The sequence below is a fragment of the Mus musculus genome, chromosome 14 (genome assembly GCF_000001635.26).
Source record: "Mus musculus strain C57BL/6J chromosome 14, GRCm38.p6 C57BL/6J".
Classification (NCBI taxonomy): domain Eukaryota; kingdom Metazoa; phylum Chordata; class Mammalia; order Rodentia; family Muridae; genus Mus; species Mus musculus.
The window spans coordinates 4,940,454-4,965,326 of NC_000080.6; the positions used below are offsets into that span (position 1 = coordinate 4,940,454).

The following is a 24,873-nucleotide window of genomic DNA, read 5'->3' on the forward strand; positions in this document are numbered from 1 at the left end:
CTTTGTAGTCTCAGTCCCAGACGTTTTTAGTTTAAACCTTTTATTTGTTTAATTTCCTTTCATTTCCCTCTTCTTCTGTTTAGACTAATTCTAATCATAGAATTTTAGAGATTGGTGTCCCCTAACTCTTTATCTACCTGAACTATAGGTTGATATTGCCTTTGAAGAACCATGAGTTTTACTGTATCAATTCTACTCTGGATGAAAGCCATTCCTCTATTTATTATACAAGGGCCGAAAACTAAAGCTAAGCATATCATAAGGATTGGTCCGGCTACAGCAGAAATCAAAGAAATTATCCAAGATGGTTGTGACTCAAACCACCCCCCATTGAGCATCCCGTTCCTGTTTCCTTCGCTTTAATCTTTCTCTCAGTTTCTGCATAAAAGCTCTAAGTATTCCTGTATGATCTGCATAGAAGCAGCACTCTTCTTTAAGGGCAGCACACAGTCCTCCTTCCTTTAGGAACAACAAATCAAGGCCTCTCCTGTTCTGCAAAACTTCCTCAGACAGGGAAGTCGAAGATTTTTCTAAAGGGTCAATGGACTTCTCTATTGCTGCTAGGTCTTCATTGACAGCATCCCTCAAAGACTGAATTCCTTGTCTTCCTTCTATCAAAGCTGACACTCCTGTCCCCACTCCTACTGCCATACCTATTCCCACGAATACAGCCAGGGTTAAAGTAATTGGTTCTTTTTGACCGCCGGGCAGCATAGCTTTCTTCTAAACTGGATGCAGGGTGATAATATACGCGGGGTAACAGCTGGATCATGACACAAAAATCATGAGATGAATTAAAAACCTTAGTTGATACACAGGGAGTAAGTCCTGTATTGCAAGTCCACCAGCCAACCAGGGAAGGTACAAGATAGTAATTAGCTTCTGTCCTGGACACTGATTGAATTTGTCCACATAGGTGTTTGTGGGTGGAAGGTGGGGTGCCTATACAGAGACCTGGACTCCTCCCGGATACTTCAGTCAGGGTCAGTTTTTGTCCTGTTCCCCAAGAGCAGGAAGTATGGCTATTGGTTCTGTTGAAATCTCCATTGAAGGCAATTCCTTCATAATAAGGAGGACCCGAGGACAGGCATAGCCAGCAGTCCTCAGTAGTGCTTGGTTCAGTTCTATTAAGGGCATAAAAGGCTCCTCTCACTAGGTTAAACATCCTCTGTCTTGTTGAAGGGATTGTGGAGGTAATAGTTAGAGGTACTTGAAGAGTGGGAGGTTGGGTGAGAGCGACCATATTAAGAGGGTCCGCAATCACCGGAGTAGGCTGAGTAATGGTATAGGTAAGGGGTGTGAACTTGGTTGGGGGGCCTAAAGGATTGTAGGGGGTCTCTATTTTAATCTGTTAGTGAACAATAATCCCTCATCATATCTTTCCTTGTAAATCCTAAGACCCCAGGTATACCCTTTTGTCCATCCCAGAGCTCTTTTCCCTGGTTCAGTGAAGGTGACACGGAGCAGATGGCACCAGTCAGTATACTCATCTAGGTGAAATCCTTCAGGTACGTAAGACACTAAGGAATAATTGGCTGTTACTCTAATATAGTCGCAGCTCGAGGAGGGCTTCCAGCGGGCTGTACCTGAAGTCTTGTAAACCCAGCTCTTGCAAAAGAAGTCAGTCTTACCTCAACATGTTGGATTGAGGGACTGACTTTGGTGGGGCCTGGGGCAGACATAGAAGGGATGGGTTTGAAGCATGCTTCTATTCCTTTGGTTAGAGCAACCACCCCATGGGTCTCTCGAATGTTTTTCTACGTACGGAGGGGGTTTAAAAGGTGCCCTCTTAATGTCAGAGTACCCCTAAAGGTCCCATCCAGGAGGGGCTCCTATAGCCAACTTACAGATGTCAGGGCAAAGATTAGGCCACCAAGTCCACAGGGGGTGTACCTCGGCGATTGTCCATACAGCCCTACCCCCCTCATTGAATACCTCCCACGTTTGTTGAACAGGACTGTAGGGGTTGAAGTCCTTTGGGATCGCTCCTGCGAAGCAGGCGCAACTTAAGAGGGTTAGTAGTCTTCTCCAAAGTCCACTCATCATGGCTGACTCCAGGGGGTGCTCTCTTGACATGGGACACGTGGATCCAAGTGGGGATTGCTTCCACTTTGACCGAGGTGGGCGTTGTCAGAAGGGCCCCTTCCACCTCTGCTCTAGGTTCCCTGCTCGCTGTTTCCTCACCAGGACTGCGTCTCCTACTTCAAACTGGTGCGGCACCTGTGTCACCAGCAACATAGGTTTCTTTTAGCTGTTCCCAGACCTCTTTTCTTACTATTTCGAGAGCTTTTAATCGAGCGAAAAGACTAGAAGAAGGAGAGAAAGACACATTCAGGTGATTCTTATCCCCTATGGTCATAAAAATGGGCGGGGGCGCCCCATACATTAATTCAAAAGGGGTTAAGCCAAGGGGTCCAGGGGTATTTCAAAACCTGAACAAGAAATAAGGGAGAACAGCTGTCCAATCACTTCCGCTGGTCTCCAAGGCTATTTTAGTTAGAGTCTCTTTTAGCGTCCTATTCATCCTTTCTACCTGTCCTGAACTCTGGGGTCTGTATGCACAATGTAATTTCCAATTAGTCCCCAGTTGTCTGGCCAATCCCTGACTTACCTGGGAGACAAAGGCAGGTCTGTTGTCTGTCCCCATTACCTTAGGTATCCCAAAGCGGAGAAGGATTTCTTCAAGTATCTTCTTGACCACTACAATAGCTGTTTCCTTCTTGGTGGGGAACCCCTTGACCCATCCTGAGAAGGTGTCTATGAAAACTAAGAGATATTTATTTCCATACTTAGCCTGTTTCACCTCAGTAAAGTCGGGTTTCCCAGTAGGCTCTAGGCCTGTCTCGTCACAGTCGTTTTCCTTCCTGGAGCCTGCTAGACCCGGCGTTGGTAAGTGCACAAGCATGGCAGTTTTTTACTATCTCTTCTACAATTCTTTTTAATCCAGGAATGTAATAGGGGGACTTACTAACCAATTTTATTAATTTTTTAGTTCCTAAATGAGTCAGATGGTGTATGTTATCTAAGTAATCTCGCCCCTCTTCATCTGTGAGGGTTCTTTTAGTTATTTCCTCGTTGGCGGGCTGTTGGGTTCTTGCCACCAGAGTCATTGGCCCTTGGGCTGCTTTTTTGGCTTCTTGGTCTGCCATTTGGTTTCCCTTTTCAGCGGGCCCCGTTCCCTTCTGGTGTCCTGGGCAATGGATAATTGCCACTCTATGGAACAGATGGACAGCTTCTAATAAGCTGAGAATTTCTTCTTTATTTTTGATATCCTTGCCGGCAGACGTTAGCAGTCCATGGTGTTGGTATATTGCTTTGTGAACATGGGCCGTGGCAAAAGCATACCGGCTGACGGTATAGACATTAAGAGTCCTTCCTTCTGCCAGCCTTAAGGCTTGAATTAGTGAGATAAGTTCCACTTTTTTGAGCTGATGTACCCTTGGGCAGGCTGCTGGCCCATATGACAGACTTTCCACTAATCCACTAATGCTGCCCCAGCCCTCCGCTTACCTTCTACCACGAAGCTGCTTCCATCAGTGAACCAGGTCATCTCCCCTGGCCAATGTTGGTCTGTGAAGTCTGGCCAGATTCTAGTCTCTTCTGCAAGTATTTCCTCACACTTATGTGCAGGGGCCTCGTCAACCTCAGGTAGTAAAGTAGCAGGGTTGAGATTGGCTGGGGGTGCAAAACTTACTTGCTCTGTCAGCAATAGGCTCTGGTAGTGCGTCATTCTGGCGTTAGTCATCCAGTGGTCCAGTGGTTACCTGACAATGCTCTCAAGAGAGTGCGGGGCCACTATGGTAACATTCTGGCCCATAGTCAGTTTGTACGCATCTCTTACTAGCACAGCCGTGGCTGCTATCACTTGCAGGCAGGAGGGCCATCCGCTGGCCACAGGGTCCAGCTTCTTTGATAAGTAGGCTACTGGGTGCTTCCATGGCCCCAAAACCTGGGTAAGGACTCCCCTTGCCACCCCATTTCTTTCATCAATGTATACGGTAAAAGGCTTGCTCACATCTGGCAGGGCCAATGCTGGATCCTGCAGTAGCGCCTTTTTGAGAGTTTGAAAGGCTAGCTGATGTTCTCTGGTCCAGATGAATTCTCCTTTTTCTTTGGTTAATGGGTACAATGGGGCTGCCAGAGTGGCAAATTTGGGAATCCAGAGTCTATAAAACCTAGCAGTCCCCAGGAACTCTCTTACCTGGCTAGCAGTGGTTGGGGCCAGGATCTGCATAACGGCTTGTTTTCTGGCTTCTGTGAGCCACTGTTGTCCATCTCTCAGAACATATCCTAAGTAGGTCACTTCTGTCCTGCATAACTGAGCCTTTTTAGCAGAGACCCGATACCCCAGCTAACCTAGCTCGACCAGGAGGTTTTGAGTCCCAGTTTCACAGTCCTCACATGTTTCTGCAGCTAGTAGGAGGTCATCTACATACTGCAGAAGAGTCACCTGTGGGTTACTGGCTCAGAAGGGGGCAAGGTCTCAGTGTAGGGCTTCATCAAACAAGGTGGGCGAGTTCTTGAATCCCTGAGGCAACCTCGTCCATGTGAGCTGTCCAGCTTGTCCACTCTCAGAATCTCGCCATTCAAAAGCGAACAAAGGCTGGCTGTTGGGATGTAACCTCAAACAGAAGAAAGCGTCTTTGAGATCTAGGACTGTGTACCACGTCCAACCAGGTGACAAGGTGCTGAGGAGGTTATAAGGATTTGGCACCATGGGGTGTATGTCTTGAACCCTCTTGTTGACTTCTCTAAGATCCTGAACTGGATGGTAGTCACAGGTCCCTAGTTTTTTTTTTTTTTTTTACAGGAAGTAGAGGAGTGTTCCAAGGGGATTTGCATGGGACCAAAATCCCTTGTTGGAACAGTTTGTTGATTTGGGGGCGTATACACTCTTGAGCTTCTTTGCTCATGGGATATTGTCAGACCCCTATAGGGGTGGCCCCGGACTTAAGTTCAATCACCACAGGAGGAACCTGTTTTGCCATGCCCATTCCTCCTGTCTCTGCCCACACCAGTCCTTTAATCCCTCAGGGGGCTTCACTTTACTTTGGTAGAGTCGATATTCTTTTCCTAGTTGTAAAGTTAGCTCTAGAGTCTGGGGTGCTTTCATTCCCCAGGATACCTCTGGTCGATGAGAGGTAAAAGTTATTTGTGCTTTTAACTTGGTTAGTAAGTCTCTCCCCAATAAGGGCATAGGACACTCTGGAATGACTAGAAACGAATGAGTTACTTGATTTTGCCCTATGTCTACTATTCAGGATGTGGTCCATGCATACGATTTTTGTCCCATGGTCCCGATCACCAAGGTTTTTTCGTTTTTCTTCACTTTTCCTAGTGGTGTCTTGAGTACTGAAAATTCTGCCCCAGTGTCGACTAGAAAGTCCACAGGGGTCCCCTCAACTTCTAAAGTTACCCTAGGCTTGGGGAGGGGGGCCGAGCCCTGTTTCTCTGAGTCTTCATCTTCTCCAAGAGAAAGCACCTTCACCTCTTGCTTCTTTTTCAGACAGTCACTCATCCAGTGGTCCATTTCCTTGCAATATGCGCATTGGTTCCTCTCCAGGTGCTGTCTGCCTTCTCTGGGTCTCCTTGGTCCCTGGTATCGTCTGTCTCCCAGGTTCCCTAACTGTCTACCTCTTCTCCCTTTATCTCTTTCTCTTACTGTGGCCAGTATCCTAGTCAAAACCTTTTCCTGTCTCCTGTCTCTCCTATCCTCATCCTCTTTTCTCTCTCTAAGTTTTCATCTTCTGTTTCTCTCTTATGATACACTTTCTCTGCTGCTCTAACTACATCCCTCATGGTATAATCCTGCAAGCCCTCAATTCGCTGTAACTTCTTTCTAATGTGGGGAACCGACTGGCCAATGAAGGCCATAATCACAGGCCCTTTGACCCTCTGATGTGGGATCAAATAGGATATATCTTCTGTAAGCCTCCATGAGCCTTTCGAGGAAGACTGAGGGGTGCTCAGTTGCTCACTGCATAACCTCTCCTACCTTGGCCAGATTCATGGGCCGCCAAGCAGCACCTCTGATACCCACCTCTAGGGCCCGGTGATAATTGGACAGTCGTTCCCTACCTTGTGCTGTATTGTAATCCAATCGGGGCTGGGTTAGCGGGAATCCTTCAACTATCTCGGCTGGAGGTTGGACAGGCTGCCCAACCTCAACTCGGATGTTTTTCTGAGCCTCGAGGAAAATCCTTTCTCTCTCCTCTGTGGTGAATAAGGTCTACAGAAGCTGTTGGCAGTCATTCCAGGTCGGCTGGTGCAAATACATTAGTGATTCGACCAACCCTATGAGTCCTGCAGGGTTCTCTGAAAAAGGAGGGTGATTAGCTTTCCAATTATAGAGATCAGAAGAGGAAAAAGGCCAATACTGTAAGGGCTGCAGACTATCCGGATCAGCAGGGGGAGCCCCAATAGCCCTGAGTGGAAGTGCCACGGTTGAATCAGCAGGCCCCTCAGGGGTGACTCCTCGCCAGCTCCTTGTTCCTGTGGAGGGACCCTCTCCTCCTGCCCAGGCCTGAGGCAGAGGTCCCGAGGAAGCTGAAGGTTGGAGCTGGGGAGCATACGGTGGAGGGTTAAGGGGTGTCGGGCCACTCAGGGGGTTCTTCAATCTCTGGATAGATCTTGAGGAGTTTCATCACTGGTGTGCTGTGTTCATCATCTCCCCCGAGTGGTGGTTTTGGTTTCTCTTTCTCAGCATTTTCTCAGATGGCTAGGATCTTGGTGCCAGGGCAGAGAGGTGGGAGGAATGGGTGAACCCACGGGGGTGGGTAGCATGCCAAGTCCTCCCATACTGTCATGTATGGGTGCTGTTCTGGATGCAACCCTGGCCCTTCCTGAAAAACAATGGCCTTCATAGCCCTTATGGTGGGTAAGTAAAATGTTCCGGTGGCCAACCTACTCCAAAAACAGCTCATTCCGAGGAGCAGAAAGTCATCCATGGCTTTTTCTTCACTATTATTGACAAATTTCGTCCTCTAGCCCTAACGTCCGTCCAATGGTCCTTATTCAAAGATAAAGGAGTAGACACGGTCTGTCCCATAGTGAAGAATAAGAATAAATACAACACAATGACAGAGACAGAACACACTAAGACATCTAAACAAACTTGTCCACATCTGGACTTATACAACAAGCCACACGCTACCTCTGACAGAGTGGGATTCCGCATCCACTCCTTCTCTGGCAGGAAGAACACTCTCTCTCCTTTACTCTGCCAGGCAACAGCCAGGTCCTCCTGACTGTTCCTTACCCTGGGCACTCCCTCCAGGGTCTCCCTTGGAACGTCTTCCAGGGGTGCAGCCTACAGGCCTTAGGGCATCCCCCACCGCAGCCTGTGGGTCCTTACAGTCCTCAATGGCAGCTGCCAGAACACCAGACTCCGAAAAACAAGGCACAGACTCAGTGGCCGCACAAACATACCACACACATACAAAACGTAACTCCAAGTGGTATTTCAAATCCTTGGGGACCCCTCAAATCCCGGACGAGCCCGCAAATGTAAGATGCGTCCCCAAGAAGGAGCCCCCACTCAAGTCTCAGGATGCAGGGTCACCCAAAAAACCATGAGAGACCTTGTTGCAAAAGCATGAGGCAGCTTTGATGGTGGGGCTCCAGGTCAATATGTATCTCACTCAGGAGACAGAGGAATCGACCCTGAGACTCAAAAAGTCAGGGTTTTTATAGGGTAGGGGTTAGGGGCTAGGAAGAATTGGCGCAATTACACGTGATTGCCCCATTCAAACATCAACAACATGATTATGAGTCATCAGAGTAGTACGTGCAGGCCAGGGCATATAAGAATTCTAAAGCCGGGGGCTTATCTGAGTAGACAATGCATCTGGTTAATGTTTCAGCTTTTGACTATGCTGTCTATAGAAAGGGGAGCGAGCAGGAGGCGCCGGGCTGCCAGAGGGTCAATGAGTCAGCCAAGATAGTCAGAACCAGTTCCTGCATTCCTTCCCTTATCTTTATGACCGGGTGACCTAGCTTCAAGATGGACTCGGGCATGCCCGGGCTTGTTTTCTTTGCAGTCTCAGTCCCAGGCCTTTTTAGTTTAAACCTTTTATTTTATTTAATCTCCTTTCATATACATGACGATAACTTCAGTTACCAGAGTCAAAGGTTGCTTCAGCCTTGTTTACTCAGACATCTTGGAACTACTATTTAATGAAGACGGATTTGAATTTCATAGCATTTGTAATTTTTCTGAATTTAGATTTTTTTGAAAACTAAAGCTACCTATACTCTTAACTTATGAAAACTTATTCAAAACAAAACAAAACAAAACAAAACAAAACAAAACAAAACAAAACAAAACAAAACAAAAATAAAAAACCCAAAACCCTGGCCGGGCAGTGCTGGCACAGGCCTTTAATCCCAGCACTCGTGAGGCAGAGGCAGGCAGATTTCTGAGTTTGAGGCAGGACTGGTCTACAAAGTGAGTTCCAGGACAGCCAGGGCTATACAGAGAAACCCTGTCTCCAAAAAAACAACACAAACCAAACCAAACAAACAAACATACCTGAAAAAGTGAGTTAAAGAGAAAAATGTTAGGTTTGAAAATGGCACATCATATACTTATATGCAATGGTCAAAATTCCATGCCTATTAATATCAATATCGGCTAGTAAGATTTATGCCGTTTGAAAAAAATTAGGGATGTTTTAAATTGAACTGAGGAAGTAAGATTGAACAAAAAATTTGATAGAGGGCACTATTAAGTTGTGGGCTTAATGAACTTGAAAGATTGTATTGTTTAATTTTTGGATAAAGCATGTTTATGAAGGCTACAATAAATCTAAGAAAATGTTTTAGTTTGTTTGTTTTTGTTTATGTTTTGTTGTTGTTGTTGTTGTTTTTCGAGACAGGGTTTCCCTGTATACCTGTGGCTGTCCTGGAACTCACTTTGTAGACCAGGCTGGCCTTGAACTCAGAAATCTGCCTGCCTCTAACTCCTTAGTGCTGGGATTAAAGGGTTTTTTTTTTTGGTTGGTTTTTTTTTTTTTTTTTTTTTTGGTTTTTTGTTTGAATTTCTGACAAACATTTGCCACAATTATGGCTAATTATCAAGCTTTCGAATACCGCTTCTGATATTCATATCAGTATATCAGGAAATCTGCATTTTATACTGGCTCATATGAAAACATTTTTGTGCACAAACATCTGATGTCAAAGTATTAAGTTGCTAAGACTCAGACTCATGGCCTACCTCCTGAAGTCCAGGGTGTAACTTGTGCGGTGGTGCCCATCTCTCACGGTGGCAGTCCAGGCTCTACCTCGTGCTGTGGTGCCCATCATGGTGGCACTTAGCTTACATACTGCTTCTTAGGGGAGAAGTTGAGATCTGTGGAGGAAGTAATTTAAGTAGAGCTACTAAAGTTAACAGTGGGTTCCTGGTCTTTGGGAATTATCCAGGTAAGAAGAGAAGCACCCTTAGAAAAATGAAGATATTTCCTCATCTTCTCCCTAGGAGTATAAGGTGAGAGAGGCTTGAATAGAGGCGCAGGCTCCAGATTTGGCTAAGGCTTAGTTGGTTTTGAGGCCACACTAACAGTGTTTTCTCAGTCATCCTGAAGATACATCAAGACACTCTAAGTATGATGGGTTAGGATTACTATTAGTGCATTTAGTTCTGCATTCACACACTTATACATACTACATGCTTACATATAGATGTGTAAATGTGCTCCTGATCGAGTAGTGTGAGTAGGTGTATGGCCCACAGGTGAGTGTGTTGTTCATAGAACTTGAAAATATTTGAGGGGAGGAGCAAGGACTCAGTCTGTAAGGTGCTTGCTGTGCAAGTGGAGGAACTGAATCACATCCCCAGTACTCATGTGTCTTTGTTGCCTTTATGTTGCTGTGATAAAAATACCTTGACCAGCAGAGCTTATAGAAGATTGTTTTGGAGCTTTTACTTCCAGAAGCATAAGAGGTCTTCCTGGGAGGGAGGCATGGCTGCATGAGGCAGGTATAGCAGTAGAAGCAGGAAGCTGTAGCATGATGCACTGAAGTCCTGGAACAGAGAGAGCCAACTGAGAGCAGTGTGAAGCTTTAAACTCCGAGACCCTGCCCCCACAGTGAGGTACTTCCTTCAAAGAGGAACTCCTAATCCTTCCCAAACAATGTCACTGACTGAGGGCCAAGTGTTTACATTCCATAGACTGGGGGCATGCTTGTGTGGAGTGGGGGTAGGGAGGGGCCAGGGGTGGGGGCAGTCATTCTTATTCAGACCCCTCTACCACATTTGATAAAAGACAGGTGCTGGGGAGGCAGACACATGAGGATCCCCTTGAGCTATTGGCCAAGCCAATCAAAGATTCAGGTTTAAGGATCAACCTTGTCCAAAACTTAAAGAGCAAAGTGACTAAAGAAGTCGGCTGCAGGTCATGGTGGTGCATGCCTTTAATCCCAGCACTTGGGAGGCAGAGGCAGGTGGATTTCTGAGTTTGAGGCTACCTGGTCTACAGAGTGAGCTCCAGGAAAGCCAGGGCTACACAGAGAAACCGTCTCAAAAAAAAAAAAAAAAGAATAATAAGAAGACAGCTGACCTTGACCTCATCAATAGTTGCCACTCCCTGAGCCAAGCATATTCAAACCCACATATACTAACAATACAAGAGACTACAGGGAAAGGATTCTAGCCATGAGACAAATCCTGTCTTCCAGTGATCTCTGGTTTCCTCTCAAAGGCAGTCATAAGTGATGTTTTCTTGGGGTGCTTCCAGAAAATCTCTATGTTATATAATTTTTATGTACAACATACATGTAAGAATATATATATATACATATAAATATAAACAAATACATATATAAACACATACATATATAAACACACACACACATATATGTATATATATATATGCATTTATACATTTTTTAAGATAACCAAATATCATGGTATATACCTGTAGCTCCAGCCCCAGGGAAACTGATGCAGGAGGATTGCCTAAAGATCAAGTCTAACCTGGGTGACATAGTGAGACCCTCTCTCAAAAAATAGACATTTAGAAAATATCACTGTCTATTTTTATATTTGTAGATATTTCTACACACATACAATGTGTATATATTCTGTTTAAAAACTGCTACTAGGACTATTCCCTAATGGCCTTCTGTATATTTACTTCCTTCTTTTTAGTGACAGTAGGCCATTCAAATGAGCTGTGCCAAATTGCTTTCAGCAGTTCAAAGTTGGCAAAGTGTAGACAGTTTCATTTGGTTGAAATAACACGGTACGTGATCATTTAATTAATCAATTTAGTGGAAGGAAATTGGTGGTTTTAGGACAGTACACTAATCTCACCATTTTTGGGGGCGGGGTAGTGGATATGACAACTTTAAATGTAAAGAATAGGAGGTGTGTGTGAGAGTCCCACTTCTTGGCCCTGGCGTTCCCCTATACTGAGGCATAGAAAGTTTGCAAGACCAATGGGCCTCTCTTTCCAGTGATGGCCAACTAGGCTATCTTCTGATACATATGCAGCTAGAGAAAAGAGCTCTGGGAGGTACTGGTTAGTTCATATTGTTGTTCCACCTATAGGGTTGCAGATCCCTTTAGCTCCTTGGGTACTTTCTCTAGCTCCTCCATTGGGGGCCCTGTGATCCATCCAATAGCTGACTGTGAGCATCCACTTCTGTGTTTGTTAGGCCCGGCATAGTCTCACAAGAGACAGCTATATCAGGGTCCTTTCAGCAAAATCTTGCTAGTATATGCAATGTTGTCAGCGTTTGGGGGCTGATTATGGGATGGATCCCCAGATATGGCAGTGTCTAGATGGTCCGTCCTGTCATCTCAGCTCCAAACTTTGTCTCTGTAACTCCTTCCATGGGTGTTTGTTCCCAATTATAAGAAGTGGCAAAGTGTCCACACTTTGGTCTTCATTCTTCTTCAGTTTCATGAGTTTCACAAATTGTTATCTTGTATCTTGGGTATTCTACGTATCTGGGCTAATATCCACTTATCAGTGAGTACATATTGTGTGAATTCTTTTTTTTCCATTTTTTATTAGGTATTTAGCTCATTTACATTTCCAATGCTATACCAAAAGTCCCCCATAGCCACCCACCCCCACTCCCCTACCCACCCACTCCCCTTTTTTGGCCCTGGCGTTCCCCTGTACTGGGGCATATAAAGTTTGCGTGTCCAATGGGCCTCTCTTTCCAGTGATGGCTGCCTAGGCCATCTTTTGATAAATATGCAGCTAGAGTCAAGAGCTCCAGGCTACTGGTTAGTTCATAATGTTGTTCCACCTATAGGGTTGCAGATCCCTTTAGCTTCTTGGGTACTTTCTCTAGCTCCTTCATTGGGGGCCATGTGATCCATCCAATAGCCGACTGTGAGCATCCACTTCTATGTTTGCTACGCCCAGGCATACTCTGACAAGAGACAGCTATATCAGGGTCATTTCAGCATAATCTTGCTAGTGTATGCAATGGTGTCAGCATTTGGAACCTGATTATGAGATGGATCCCCGGATATGGCAGTCTCTACATGGTCCATCTTTTTATCTCAGCTCCAAACTTTGTCTCTGTACCTCCTTCCAAGGGTGTTTTGTTCCCACTTATAAGGATGGGCATAGTGTCCACATTTCAGTCTTCATTTTTCTTGAGTTTCATGTGTTTAGGAAATTGTATCTTATATCTTGGATATCCTAGGTTTTGGGCTAATATCCACTTATCAGTGAGTACATATTGTGTGAGTTCCTTTGTGAATGTGTTACCTCACTCAGGATGATGCCCTCCAGGTCCATCCATTTGGCTAGGAATTTCATAAATTCATTCTTTTTAATAGCTGAGTAGTACTCCATTGTGTAGATGTACCACATTTTCTGTATCCATTCCTCTGTTGAGGGGCATCTGGGTTCCTTCCAGCTTCTGGTTATTATAAATAAGGCTGCTATGAACAGAGTGGAGCATGTGTCCTTCTTACCAGTTGGGGCATCTTCTTGATATATGCCCAGGAGAGGTATTGCTGGATCCTCCGGTAGTACTATATCCAGTTTTCTGAGGAACCGCCAGACTGATTTCCAGAGTGGTTGTACAAGCCTGCAATCCCACCAACAATGGAGGAGTGTCCCTCTTTCTCTACATCCACACCAGCATCTGCTGTCACCTGAATTTTTGATCTTAGCCATTCTGACTGGTGTGAGGTGGAATCTCAGGGTTGTTTTGATTTGCATTTCCCTGATGATTAAGGATGTTGAACATTTTTTCAGGTGCTTCTCTGCCATTCGGTATTCCTCAGGTGAGAATTCTTTGTTCAGTTCTGAGCCCCATTTTTTAATGGGGTTTTTTGATTTTCTAAAGTCCACCTTCTTGAGTTCTTTATATATGTTGGATATTAGTCCCCTATCTGATTTAGGATAGGTAAAGATCCTTTCCCAATCTGTTGGTGGTCTTTTTGTCTTATTGACGGTGTCTTTTGCCTTGAAGAAACTTTGGAGTTTCATTAGGTCCCATTTGTCAATTCTTGATCTTACAGCACAAGACATTGCTGTTCTGTTCAGGAATTTTTCCCCTGTGCCCATATCTTCAAGGCTTTTCCCCACTTTCTCCTCTATAAGTTTCAGTGTCTCTGGTTTTATGTGAAGTTCCTTGATCCACTTAGATTTGACCTCAGTACAAGGAGATAGGTATGGATCAATTCGCATTCTTCTACACGATAACAACCAGTTGTGCCAGCACCAATTGTTGAAAATGCTGTCTTTCTTCCACTGGATGGTTTTAGCTCCCTTGTCGAAGATCAAGTGACCATAGGTGTGTGGGTTCATTTCTGGGTCTTCAATTCTATTCCATTTGTCTACTTGTCTGTCTCTATACCAGTACCATGCAGTTTTTATCACAATTGCTCAGTAGTAAAGCTTTAGGTCAGGCATGGTGATTCCACCAGAGATTCTTTTACCCTTGAGAAGAGTTTTTGCATTCCTAGGTTTTTTGTTATTCCAGACGAATTTGCAAATTGCTCCTTCTAATTCGTTGAAGAATTGTGTTGGAATTTTGATGGGGATTGCTTTGAATCTGTAGATTGCTTTTGGCAAGATAGCCATTTTTACAATGTTGATCCTGCCAATCCATGAGCATGGGAGATCTTTCCATCTTCTGAGATCTTCTTTAATTTCTTTCTTCAGAGACTTGAAATTTTTATCATACAGATCTTTCACTTTCTTAGTTAGAGTCACGCCAAGATATTTTATATTATTTGTGACTATTGAAAAGGGTGTTGTTTCCCTAATTTCTTTCTCAGCCTGTTTATTCTTTGTGTAGAGAAAGGCCATTGACTTGTTTGAGTTAATTTTATATCCAGCTACTTCACCGAAGCTGTTTATCAGGTTTAGGAGTTCTCTGGTGGAATTTTTAGGGTCACTTATATATACTATCATATCATCTGCAAAAAGTGATATTTTGAGTTCATCTTTTCCAATTTGTATCCCCTTGATGTCATTTTGTTGTCGAATTGCTCTGGCTAATACTTCAAGTACTATGTTGAAAAGGTAGGGAGAAAGTGGGCAGCCTTGTCTAGTCCCTGATTTTAGTGGGATTGCTTCCAGCTTCTCTCCATTTACTTTGATGTTGGCTACTGGTTTGCTGTAGATTGCTTTTATTATGTTTAGGTATGGGCCTTGAATTCCTGATCTTTCCAAAACTTTTATCACGAATGTGTGTTGGATCTTGTCAAATGCTTTTTCTGCATCTAACGAGATGATCATGTGGTTTTTGTCTTTGAGTTTGTTTATATAATGGATTACATTGATGGATTTTCATATATTAAACCATCCCCGCATCCCTGGAATAAAACCTACTTGGTCAGGATGGATGATTGCTTTAATGTGTTCTTGGATTCGGTTAGCGAGAATTTTATTAAGGATTTTTGCATCGATATTCATAAGAGAAATTGGTCTGAAGTTCTCTATCTTTTTTGGATCTTTCTGTGGTTTAGGTATCAGAGTAATAGTGGCTTCATAAAATGAGTTGGGTAGAGTACCTTCTACTTCTATCTTGTGAAATAGTTTGTGCAGAACTGGAATTAGATCTTCTTTGAAGGTCTGATAGAACTCTGCACTAAACCCGTCTGGTCCTGGGCTTTTTTTGGCTGGGAGACTATTAATAACTGCTTCTATTTCTTTAGGGGATATGGGACTGTTTAGAAGGTCAACTTGATCCTGATTCAACTTCGGTACCTGTTATCTGTCCAGAAATTTGTCCATTTCGTCCAGGTTTTCCAGTTTTGTTGAGTATAGCCTTTTGTAGAAGGATCTGATGGTGTTTTGGATTTCTTCAGGATCTGTTGTTATGTCTCCCTTTTCATTTCTGATTTTGTTGATTAGGATTTTGTCCCTGTGCCCTTTAGTGTGTCTAGCTAAGGGTTTATCTATCTTGTTGATTTTCTCAAAGAACCAACTCTTCGTTTGGTTAATGCTTTGAATAGTTCTTCTTGTTTTCACTTGGTTAATTTCTCCCCTGAGTTTGATTATTTCCTGCCGTCTACTCCTCTTGGGTGAATTTGCTTCCTTTTTTTCTAGAGCTTTTAGATGTGTTGTCAAGCTGCTAGTATGTGCTCTCTCCCGTTTCATCTTGGAGGCACTCAGAGCTATGAGTTTCCCTCTTAGAAATGCTTTCATTGTGTCCCAAAGGTTTGGGTACGTTGTGGCTTCATTTTCATTAAACTCTAAAAAGTCTTTAATTTCTTTCTTTATTCCTTCCTTGACCAAGGTATCATTGAGAAGAGTGTTGTTCAGTTTACATGTGAATGTTGGCTTTCCATTATTTATGTTGTTATTGAAGATCAGTCTTAGGCCATGGTGGTCTGATAGGATACATGGGACAATTTCAATATTTTTGTATCTGTTGAGGCCTATTTTGTGACCAATTATATGGTCAATTTTGGAGAAGGTCCCGTGAGGTGCTGAGAAGAAGGTATATCCTTTTGTTTTAGGATAAAATATTCTGTAGATATCTGTCAGGTCCATTTGTTTCATAACTTCTGTTAGTTTCACTGTGTCCCTGTTTAGTTTCTGTTTCCATGATCTCTCCATTGATGAAAGTGGTGTGTTGAAGTCTCCCACTATTATTGTGTTAGGTGCAATGTGTGCTTTGAGCTTTACTAAAGTGTCTTTAATGAATGTGGCTGCCCTTGCATTTGGAGCGTAGATATTCAGAATTGAGAGTTCCTCTTGGAGGATTTTACCTTTGATGAGTATGAAGTGTCCTTCCTTGTCTTTTTTGATAACTTTGGCTTGGAATTCGATTTTATCCGATATTAGAATGGCTACTCCAGCCTGTTTCTTCAGACCATTTGCTTGGAAAATTGTTTTCCAGCCTTTCACTCTGAGGTAGTGTCTGTCTTTTTCCCTGAGATGGGTTTCCTGTAAGCAGCAGAATGTTGGGTCCTGTTTGTGTAGCCAGTCTATTAGTCTATGTCTTTTTTTGGGGAATTGAGACCATTGATATTAAGAGATATTAAGGAAAGGTAATTGTTGCTTCCTGTTATTTTTGTTGTTAAAGTTGGCATTCTGTTCTTGTGGCTGTCTTCTTTTAGTTTTGTTGAGGGATTATCTTCTTGTTTTTTCTAGGGCGTGGTTCCCGTCCTTGTATTGGTTTTTTTCTGTTACTATCCTTTGAAGGGCTGGATTCATGGAGAGATAATGGGTGAATTTAGTTTTGTCGTGGAATACTTTGGTTTCTCCATCTATGGTAATTGAGAGTTTGGCTGGGTATAGTAGCCTGGGCTGACATTTGTGTTCTCTTAGTGTCTGTATAACATCTGTCCAGGCTCTTCTGGCTTTCATAGTCTCTGGTGAAAAATCTGGTGTAATTCTGATAGGCTTGCCTTTATATGTTACTTGACCTTTTTCCCTTACTGCTTTTAGTATTCTATCTTTATTTAGTGCATTTGATGTTCTGATTATTATGTGTCGGGAGGAATTTCTTTTCTGTTCCAGTCTATTTGGAGTTCTGTAGGCTTCTTGTATGTTCATGGGCATCTCTTTCTTTAGATTTGAGAAGTTTTCTTCAATAATTTTGTTGAAGATGTTTGCTGGTCCTTTGAGTTGAAAATCTTCATTCTCATCCACTCCTATTATCCGTAGGTTTGGTCTTCTCATTGTGTCCTGGATTTCCTGGATGTTTTTAGTTAGGATCTTTTTGCATTTTCCATTTTCTTTAATTGTTGTGCCGATGTTCTCTATGGAGTCTTCTGCACCTGAGATTCTCTCTTCCATCTCTTGTATTCTGTTGCTGATGCTGGCATCTATGGTTCCAGATTTCTTTCCTAGGGTTTCTATCTCCAGCATTGCCTCACTTTGGGTTTTCTTTATTGTGTCTACTTCCCTTTTTAGGTCTAGTATGGTTTTGTTCATTTCCATCACCTGTTTGTATGTGTTTTCCTTTTTTTCTATAAGGACTTCTACCTGTTTGATTGTGTTTTCCTGTTTTTCTTTAAGGACTTGTAACTCTTTAGCAGTGTTTTCCTGTTTTTCTTTAAGGACTTGTAACTCTTTAGCAGTGTTTCCCTGTATCTCTTTAAGTGAGTTATTGAATTCCTTCTTTATGTCCTCTACCATCATCATGAGATATGCTTTTAAATCCAGGTCTACCTTTTCAGGTGTGTTAGGGTGTCCTGGACTGGGCAAAGTGGGCGTTCTGGGTTCTGATGATGGTGAGTGGTCCTGGTTTCTGTTAGTAGGATTCTTACGTTTACCTTTCGCCATCTGGCAATCTCTGGAGTTAGTTGTTATAGTTGTCTTTGTTAAGAGATTGTTCCTCTGTTGATTTTGTTACCCTCAATCAGCAGGCGTGGGAGACAAGCTCTCTCCTCTGAGTTTCAGTGGTCAGAGCAGTCTCTGCAGGCAAGCTCTCCTCTTTCGGGGAAGGTGTACAGTTATCTGGTGTTTGGACCTCCTCCTGGCTGAGGGTGAAGGCCCAAAACAGGATCTTTCCCAGAAGCTGTGCTGCTTTGGCCAGGAAGGTGGCCGGTTGTCTGGAGACGAAGATGGCGCCGCCCCAGAAGCTCTGCGACTCTCACCCGTCCCAGAAACGGCTGGCCTCTGTATTCCACATGGTCTCCCGTGCAGCCTGCCCTCCAAGGAGTCCCGGAGCCAAGAAGGCTCCCGCCGGCGCCTGTGACACAAACCTCTCCTTGTGTGAATTCTTTTGTGATTGGGTTACCTAACTCAGTATGATGTCCTCCAGGTCCATCCGTTTGACTAGGAATTTCATAAATTCATTCTTTTTAATAGCTGTGTAGTACTCCATTGTGTAAATGTACCACATTTTCTGTATCCATTCCTCTGTTGAGGGGCATCTGGGTTCTTTCCAGCTTCTGGCTATTATAAATAAGGCTGCTATGAACAGAGTGGAGCATGTGTCCTTCTTACCAGTTCGACCATCTTCTGGATATATGCCCAGGAGAGGTATTGCGGGATCCTCCAGTAGTAGTATGTCCAATTTTCTAAGGAACCGCCAGACTGATTTCCAGAGTGGTTGTACAAGCTTGCAATCCCACCAACAATGGAGGAGTGTTCCTCTTTCTCCACATTCCAGCCAGCATCTGCTGTCACCTGAATTTTTGATCTTAGCCATTCTGACTGGTGTGAGGTGGAATCTCAGGGTTGTTTGATTTGCATTTTCCTGATGATTAAGGATGCTGAACATTTTTTCAGGTGCTTCTCTGCCATTTGGTATTTGTCAGGTGAGAATTCTTTATTTAGCTCTGAGCCCCACTTTTTTTTTAAATTTATTTATTACGTATTTTCCTCAATGACATTTCCAATGCTATTCCAAAAGTCCCCCATACCCTCCCCCCACTTCCCTACCCACCCTTTCTCCTTTTTTTTGGCCTTGGCGTTCCCATGTACTGGGGCATATAAAGTTTGTGTGTCCGATGTGCCTCTCTTTCCAGTGATGGCCGACTAGGCCATCTTTTGATACATATGTAGCTAGAGTCAAGAACTCCGGGGTACTGGTAAGTTCATAATGTTGTTGCAACTACAGGGTTGCAGATCTCTTTAGCTCCTTGGATACTTTCTCTAGCTCCTCCATTGATTTTCTGGAGTCCACCTTCTTGTGTTGTTTATATATATTGGTTATTAGTTCCCTATCTGATTTAGGATAGGTAAAGATCCTTTCCCAATCTGTTGGTAGCCTTTTTGTCTTCTTGACGGCATCTTTTGCCTTACAGAAGCTTTGCAATTTTATGAGTTCCCATTTGTTGATTCTCAATCTTACAGCACAAGCAATTGCTGTTCTATTCAGGAATTTTCCCCCTGTGCCCATATCTTCAAGGCTTTTCCCCACTTTCTCCTCTATAAGTTTCACTGTCTCTGGTTTTATGTGGAGTTCCTTGATCCACTTAGATTTGACCTTAGTAAAAGGAGTATAGAATGGATCAATTTGCATTCTTCTACATGTTAACCGCCAGTTGTGCCAGCACCAATTGTTGAAAATGCTGTCTTTTTTCCACTGGATGGTTTTAGCTCCCTTGTCAAAGATCAAGTGACCATAGGTGTGTGGGTTCAGTTCTGGGTCTTCAATTCTATTCCATTGGTCTACTTGTCTGTTGCTATACCAGTAACATGCAGTTTTTATTACAATTACTCTGTAGTACAGCTTTAGGTCAGGCATGGTGATTCCACCAGAGGTTCTTTTATCCTTGAGAAGAGTTTTTGCTATCCTAGTTTTTTTGTTATTCCAGATGAATTTGCAGATTGCCCTTTCTAATTCATTGAAGAATTGAGTTGGAATTTTGATGGGGATTGCATGGAATCTGTAGATTGCTTTTGGCAAGATAGCCATTTTTACTATATTGATCCTGCCAACCCATGAGCATGGGAGATCTTTCCAACTTCTGAGATCTTCTTTAATTTCTTTCGTCTGAGACTTGAAGTTCTTATCATACAGATCTTTTACTTCCTTAGTTAGAGTCACACCAAGGTATTTTATATTATTTGTGACTATTGAGAAGGGTGTTGTTTCCCTATTTTCTTTCTCAGCCTGTTTATCCTTTGTGTAGAGAAAGGCAATTGACTTGCTTGAGTTAATTTTATATCCAGCTACTTCACTGAAGCTGGTTATCAGGTTTAGGAGTTCTCTGGTGGAATTCTGATAGGCCTGCCTTTATATGTTACTTGACCTTTTTCCCTTACTGCTTTTAATATTTTATATTTAGTGCATTTTCTGTTCTGATTATTATGTGTCGGGAGGAATTTCTTTTCTGGTCCAGTCTATTTGGGCATCTCTTTCTTTAGGTTTGGGAAGTTTTCTTCTATAATTTTGTTGAAGATATTTGCTGGTCCTTTAAGTTGAAAACCTTCATTCTCATCTACTCCTATTATCTGTAGGTTTGGTCTTCTCATTGTGTCCTGAATTTCCTGGATGTTTTAAGTTAGGATCTTTTTGCATTTTGCATTGTCTTTGTTGTGCTGATGTTCTCTATAGAATCTTCTGCACCTGAGATTCTCTCTTCCATCTCTTGTATTCCGTTGCTGATGCTCGCATCTATGGTTCCAGATTTCTTTCCTAGGGTTTCTATCTCCAGCTTTGCCTCTCCTTGGGTTTTCTTTATTGTGTTCACTTCCCTTTTTTGGTCTAGTATGGTTTTGTTCATTTCCATCACCTGTTTGGATGTGTTTTCCTCTTTTTCTTTCAGGACTTGTAACTCTTTAGCAGTGTTCTCCTGTATTTCTTTAAGTGAGTTATTAAAGTCCTTCTTGATGTCCTCTACCATCATCATGAGATATGCTTTTAAATCTGGGTCTAGCTTTTCGGGTGTGTTGTGGTGCCCAGGACTGGGCGAGGTTAGAGTGCTGGGTTCTGAAGATGGTGAGTGGTCTTGGTTTCTGTTAGTAAGATTCTTACGTTTGCCTTTCGCCATCTGGTAGTCTCTGGAGTTAGTTGTTATAGTTGTCTCTGGTTGGAGATTGTTCCTCTCGAGATTCTTTTATCCTCTATCAGCACACCTGGGAGACTAATTCTCTCCTCTGAGTTTCAGTGGTCATAGCGCTCTCTGCAGGCAAGCTCTCCTCTTACAGGGAAGGTGCACAGATATCTGGCATTCAGACCTCCCTCTTGGCAGAAGATGAAGGCCGGAAACAGGACTTGTTCCAGAAGCTGTGTTGCTTCTGTAGTTCACACTCTCATCTGCACAGACTAGTCTCAGAGGGATCCGGGAACCAAGATGGCTCCCCCAGGTGCTCCAGCAAAGCCCTCCAGGGCAGGGCGGACACCTCTCCTCTGTCAGGGAAGGTGTCCAGATGTCTGGAGCCCAAAACGGGGTCCTTTCTCAGAGTCTGTCTTCTAGGGACCTTGGGGGTGTCTGCCAACTCTGCGCCCAGGTGACCAAGTCCTGGCACCTACTGGAAGGGACTTGTGACCCTGGTCAGGCCGGGTTTCCTGCTTCTCTAATGCTTTCTCAGGTCCCAGGCGATTGGATCGGAACAGAAGTTGTGTTCCACTCACCAGTGGTCCTAAGATCGTGTGGAGAGTCCTCTAGGGGATCTTGGGGTGTTCACCGACTCCGTGCCCAAGGTGACCTGGACTATCCTTCAGCTTCTTGCAAGAGGCTAACACCACAGAAAGTCTTGTAAATGATCACAGAAATGAACTACTGGGTGAGCCATAGGAGAGATCTTGGATAAGGTGCAGGATGGTGGCCTAGGCTTGACTGTGTTTATGCTTAGATATGACTGCAACCTGCCCCTGATGCTTCATTCATCCTACCTGCTGCTGCTTGGTACATAGGTCATAGATATTCAGGCTGCCTTCTTTACACAGCCTCTTTGTTTCTTTGGAGCATTTGTCCAATGCAATCTGCTCCCCTAGCAGCTGCCTGTTCTCCTGACTTTGTGCTGAAGGTGGTTAGATTCACTCAGGAGGTGGCAGTGCCTGATGCTGAGCCACAAACAAAAAATTGTGACTCCCAGGCAGCACCTTCCTCCCACTCCTCCCAAGGACCATCCTCCCATCATGAGCCCTGACCCCCAGACAGCCTCAGACAACAATTCATATTGGCCATGGAGCATCACATAGAAGCCTCACTGATGTCCTGGGATATTTTCTGCAGGTTGGCTATCACCTGTTGGTGTTGCATCTCGAGCATGAAGGCCTCAAAGTTGATCCTGTGGGATGGCATGGCCCAAGGAGCAAATAATCCCTTGAACTGAGGCTACAAGGATCATGTCAGTTCAAGCTGAATCGTGGACTACCTCAGCCCACATATGCCACATCCTGCTCCTTGGTACTGGTTCCTCTTGGTGATTATTAAAATTATTACTCTTGGCCTGGGGCCAGTAGAGCTAGGGAAGTAAAAGAAGAGAGCTGACCTGCTTTAGCTCCCTGAGGGGACTTGAAGGAATAGATGAGCTCTCCAAGAACTTTCCAGGAGCCTGTGCCACAGGCCTGGGTCCACCTTAAACCTGTGATGACCCTTCTCCTGTTTTTAGACAAGGAATTGTCAATCCTTGGTTCTATTGCTACATAAATCCCCAAAGGACATAATATCTACAGTGAAAGGCTTTATAAAAACACATACTAGGAGTTTCCAACGTGCACCCAAGGTGAGCACAGAGGTCATGTGCTGTGCTGCTAAAATGGAAGGTTCCTTGTCCTCATCACTATCATGACCTGAAAATTGATTCAGGCCAATCCTCAGGCCAAATCAAGGCCAGAGACTCCATGGATTGTAAGGTAAACACACACACACACACACACACACACACACACACACACACACACACTTAGAATGCCAAATAAATACAATTCAGAGTACAATGAGCAAAATCAGAGAAAAGCAGTGACCTGCAGAAATCCTGTCACACTGAGAGGCAGCACGTGGGACCAGAACTCTTCAGCTGTTGACAGGACCAATTAGAACCAAAGTACCTCCAGGTCAGTTACAAAAGTGATTTGCCATAAGCACACAGCACCTAGTAATTTCCATAAGCCAACACATGTCCAGGCTTCTTAAAATGCAGGATGAGAGCTCACACACTTCTACCCTTATTCCCAGACTGTGATTCAGGCCACAGGCTCTGGTTTACTTTTGGGGGAATCAAAAGAGCCTGTGACCCCATCTCACTCCTATCTGAACTTCAAGTTCTGTATCTAAGATGTAATCAGGAAAATGATTTTGGGCATGAGAACACTCTGGAGTTGTAGCCTCCTGTGATGTGAGGAAATCTTGGGTTAACAGAGAGGGCCCAAGATAGCAAAGAACTGGGCATAATGACTACCTGTTGTTGTTCAAATCCTTGTTAGTGTAATGGGCCAGGATTCCCCAGAGTTCATCCCTCCCATTTGTCATCTTCTGGAGAATGTCAGATTCTCCAACCTCTTCAACCTCTCCTCCTCCTTAGAGATGGTGGAGGGTTGGGATGATGCCTTCCAGTAGATCCTGTAGGTAGATAAACACTAGTAAACTTGCATAGATGATGGCACAGGGCCAGGAGAAACCATGCTTAGTCCCAAATAGAAATCTGAGGAAGAAGTGTTGCTAGAGACACTAATGAATCCCTGAAAGAGCAGGAAAGTTATCTTCAAGCTGGGCTCCTCAGCTATGTCCCTGTTCCCAAGCACCATAGGTAGACATATGCCTCACACCCTACTGCCATCTCCCTGGCTCTGAAATGTATCAGCTGGCCCAGGCAAGAAGAATTGAAGGACATTGTTAGCTCATGTTTGATGTGATGCAGGGAATTCTTGGAATCCATACTGATTAGCACCCAAGCCCTAATCATGTTTGTTCAAGACCAAAGTGTCTGAGAATGTGAGGTCTGTCTGACATGACCAGGAGAGTATTCCTCTTTGCTCTTGGCATCACATACTCATGTATCCTACAGAATATGCTTAGGATGAAGTGCTTCAACACTATCCTGACAGCAACACTCTGTTATTCTCACAGAGACTCCTCCAGGCCCACTCAGTATGAAAGTAAAGAGCTCTGAGGAAAGCAGATTGACACATGTCAATTCCCAGCTCTCTGCCAAATTGATCTGCAGAAATTATTGAGTCTGGGTCTGCCATTTAGGAAGACTGAGGTTCCAAATCATAAGTCCTACTCCTGGAAGGACCAGCATAAGCTATCCTCCTCCAGAAAGCTCCCCAAACCCTGCCCAGGACTCACTGGACCTTCCCCAGGACCATTTCTTTCTTGTTGTTCTACAGCATGATAGAAGGTCAGCCTTCTTCTGTCTTGATATGGCCTCTCCTTGTTTTCCATTCTCACTTCAAAATAGCCTAAGCAGCCTGAACAACATGCCTGCTTGCAAAACTAATAGGCTCTAAAGGGATTCTCCATAGGCTGCTGGTGTCACCACAACACTGGTGACATCACAGGTGATTCTAGGGTTCTCCTGAACACAAGAGATTGTCCCCGAAAGGGACTACTGGTGATGTCACAATTAATAATGGATAGTAATGGAATGTTTTCAAACTGTGTTACATACACTGCCCGACTGAAGGGCAAACATTTATTTGTGAGAAAGGGTCGTCTTATGTTGCCCAGGCTAACCTAATAAGAATAGAATTTGTGGATAGGGATTTTTCCAAAGAAGCTATTACAAATATTCTCTATATGATCAAAAAAACACAGAGGAAAAAGAAAATATGATCAAGAGAGATACGAAGGATGTGCAAGACATCTTCTGTAGAGAAGGGGAGGTGTGGAGTGGAAACGCAGTTCCATGCAGGGGAAAGGGATGAAGGGAGATGGGGGAGGTTATAAATGTGGAGATGAAAAAAAAAATGATACTAACCCTACAGTATAGAATAGGACTTGGTGGTTTGGGTATAAATGTGTGGTTATATTCACATATACTTCACCTCTGTTTTTTTTTTAAACTATGTCTGTATGTGTGTGAATTTATATCTGTA

At 43.8% G+C, this 24,873-nt stretch overlaps 1 protein-coding gene and 1 long non-coding RNA gene across 10 annotated transcripts in view; one reads left to right on the forward strand and one right to left on the reverse strand.

Annotated features, from left to right (window-relative positions):
- The window catches only part of Gm10410 (predicted gene 10410), a 61,942-nt gene that overhangs the window by 9,997 nt on the left and 27,072 nt on the right, over positions 1–24,873 (forward strand). Inside the window, exon 3 of one of the 7 annotated variants that reach the window (XR_003950940.1) lies at positions 22,067–22,181. The exons of 5 other annotated variants lie outside the window; for them this stretch is intronic. Coding sequence is in view for 1 of the 2 variants with exons in the window: in XM_017316315.2 (XP_017171804.1) it covers positions 22,180–22,240 (61 nt within the window). In the remaining variant the exon portion in view is untranslated. Of the gene's footprint in view, positions 1–22,066; positions 22,241–24,873 lie in introns of all 7 variants that reach the window. One more of the 7 variants, XM_017316315.2, reaches the window with a different exon arrangement.
- Positions 808–24,377, reverse strand: Gm52089. 3 transcript variants are annotated; one of them, XR_003950953.1, is made up of 8 exons: positions 24,125–24,375; positions 23,235–23,395; positions 9,884–10,024; positions 9,218–9,352; positions 6,079–6,315; positions 3,511–4,622; positions 2,612–2,766; positions 808–2,306 (listed from the first exon to the last, which is right to left on the reverse strand). It is a non-coding gene; the product is annotated as a predicted gene, 52089 (long non-coding RNA). The 3 variants fall into 3 exon arrangements; XR_003950954.1 differs by lacking the exons at positions 2,612–2,766; positions 3,511–4,622 and having other exon boundaries at positions 24,125–24,377; XR_003950952.1 differs by lacking the exons at positions 6,079–6,315; positions 9,218–9,352; positions 9,884–10,024; positions 23,235–23,395; positions 24,125–24,375 and having other exon boundaries at positions 3,511–6,072.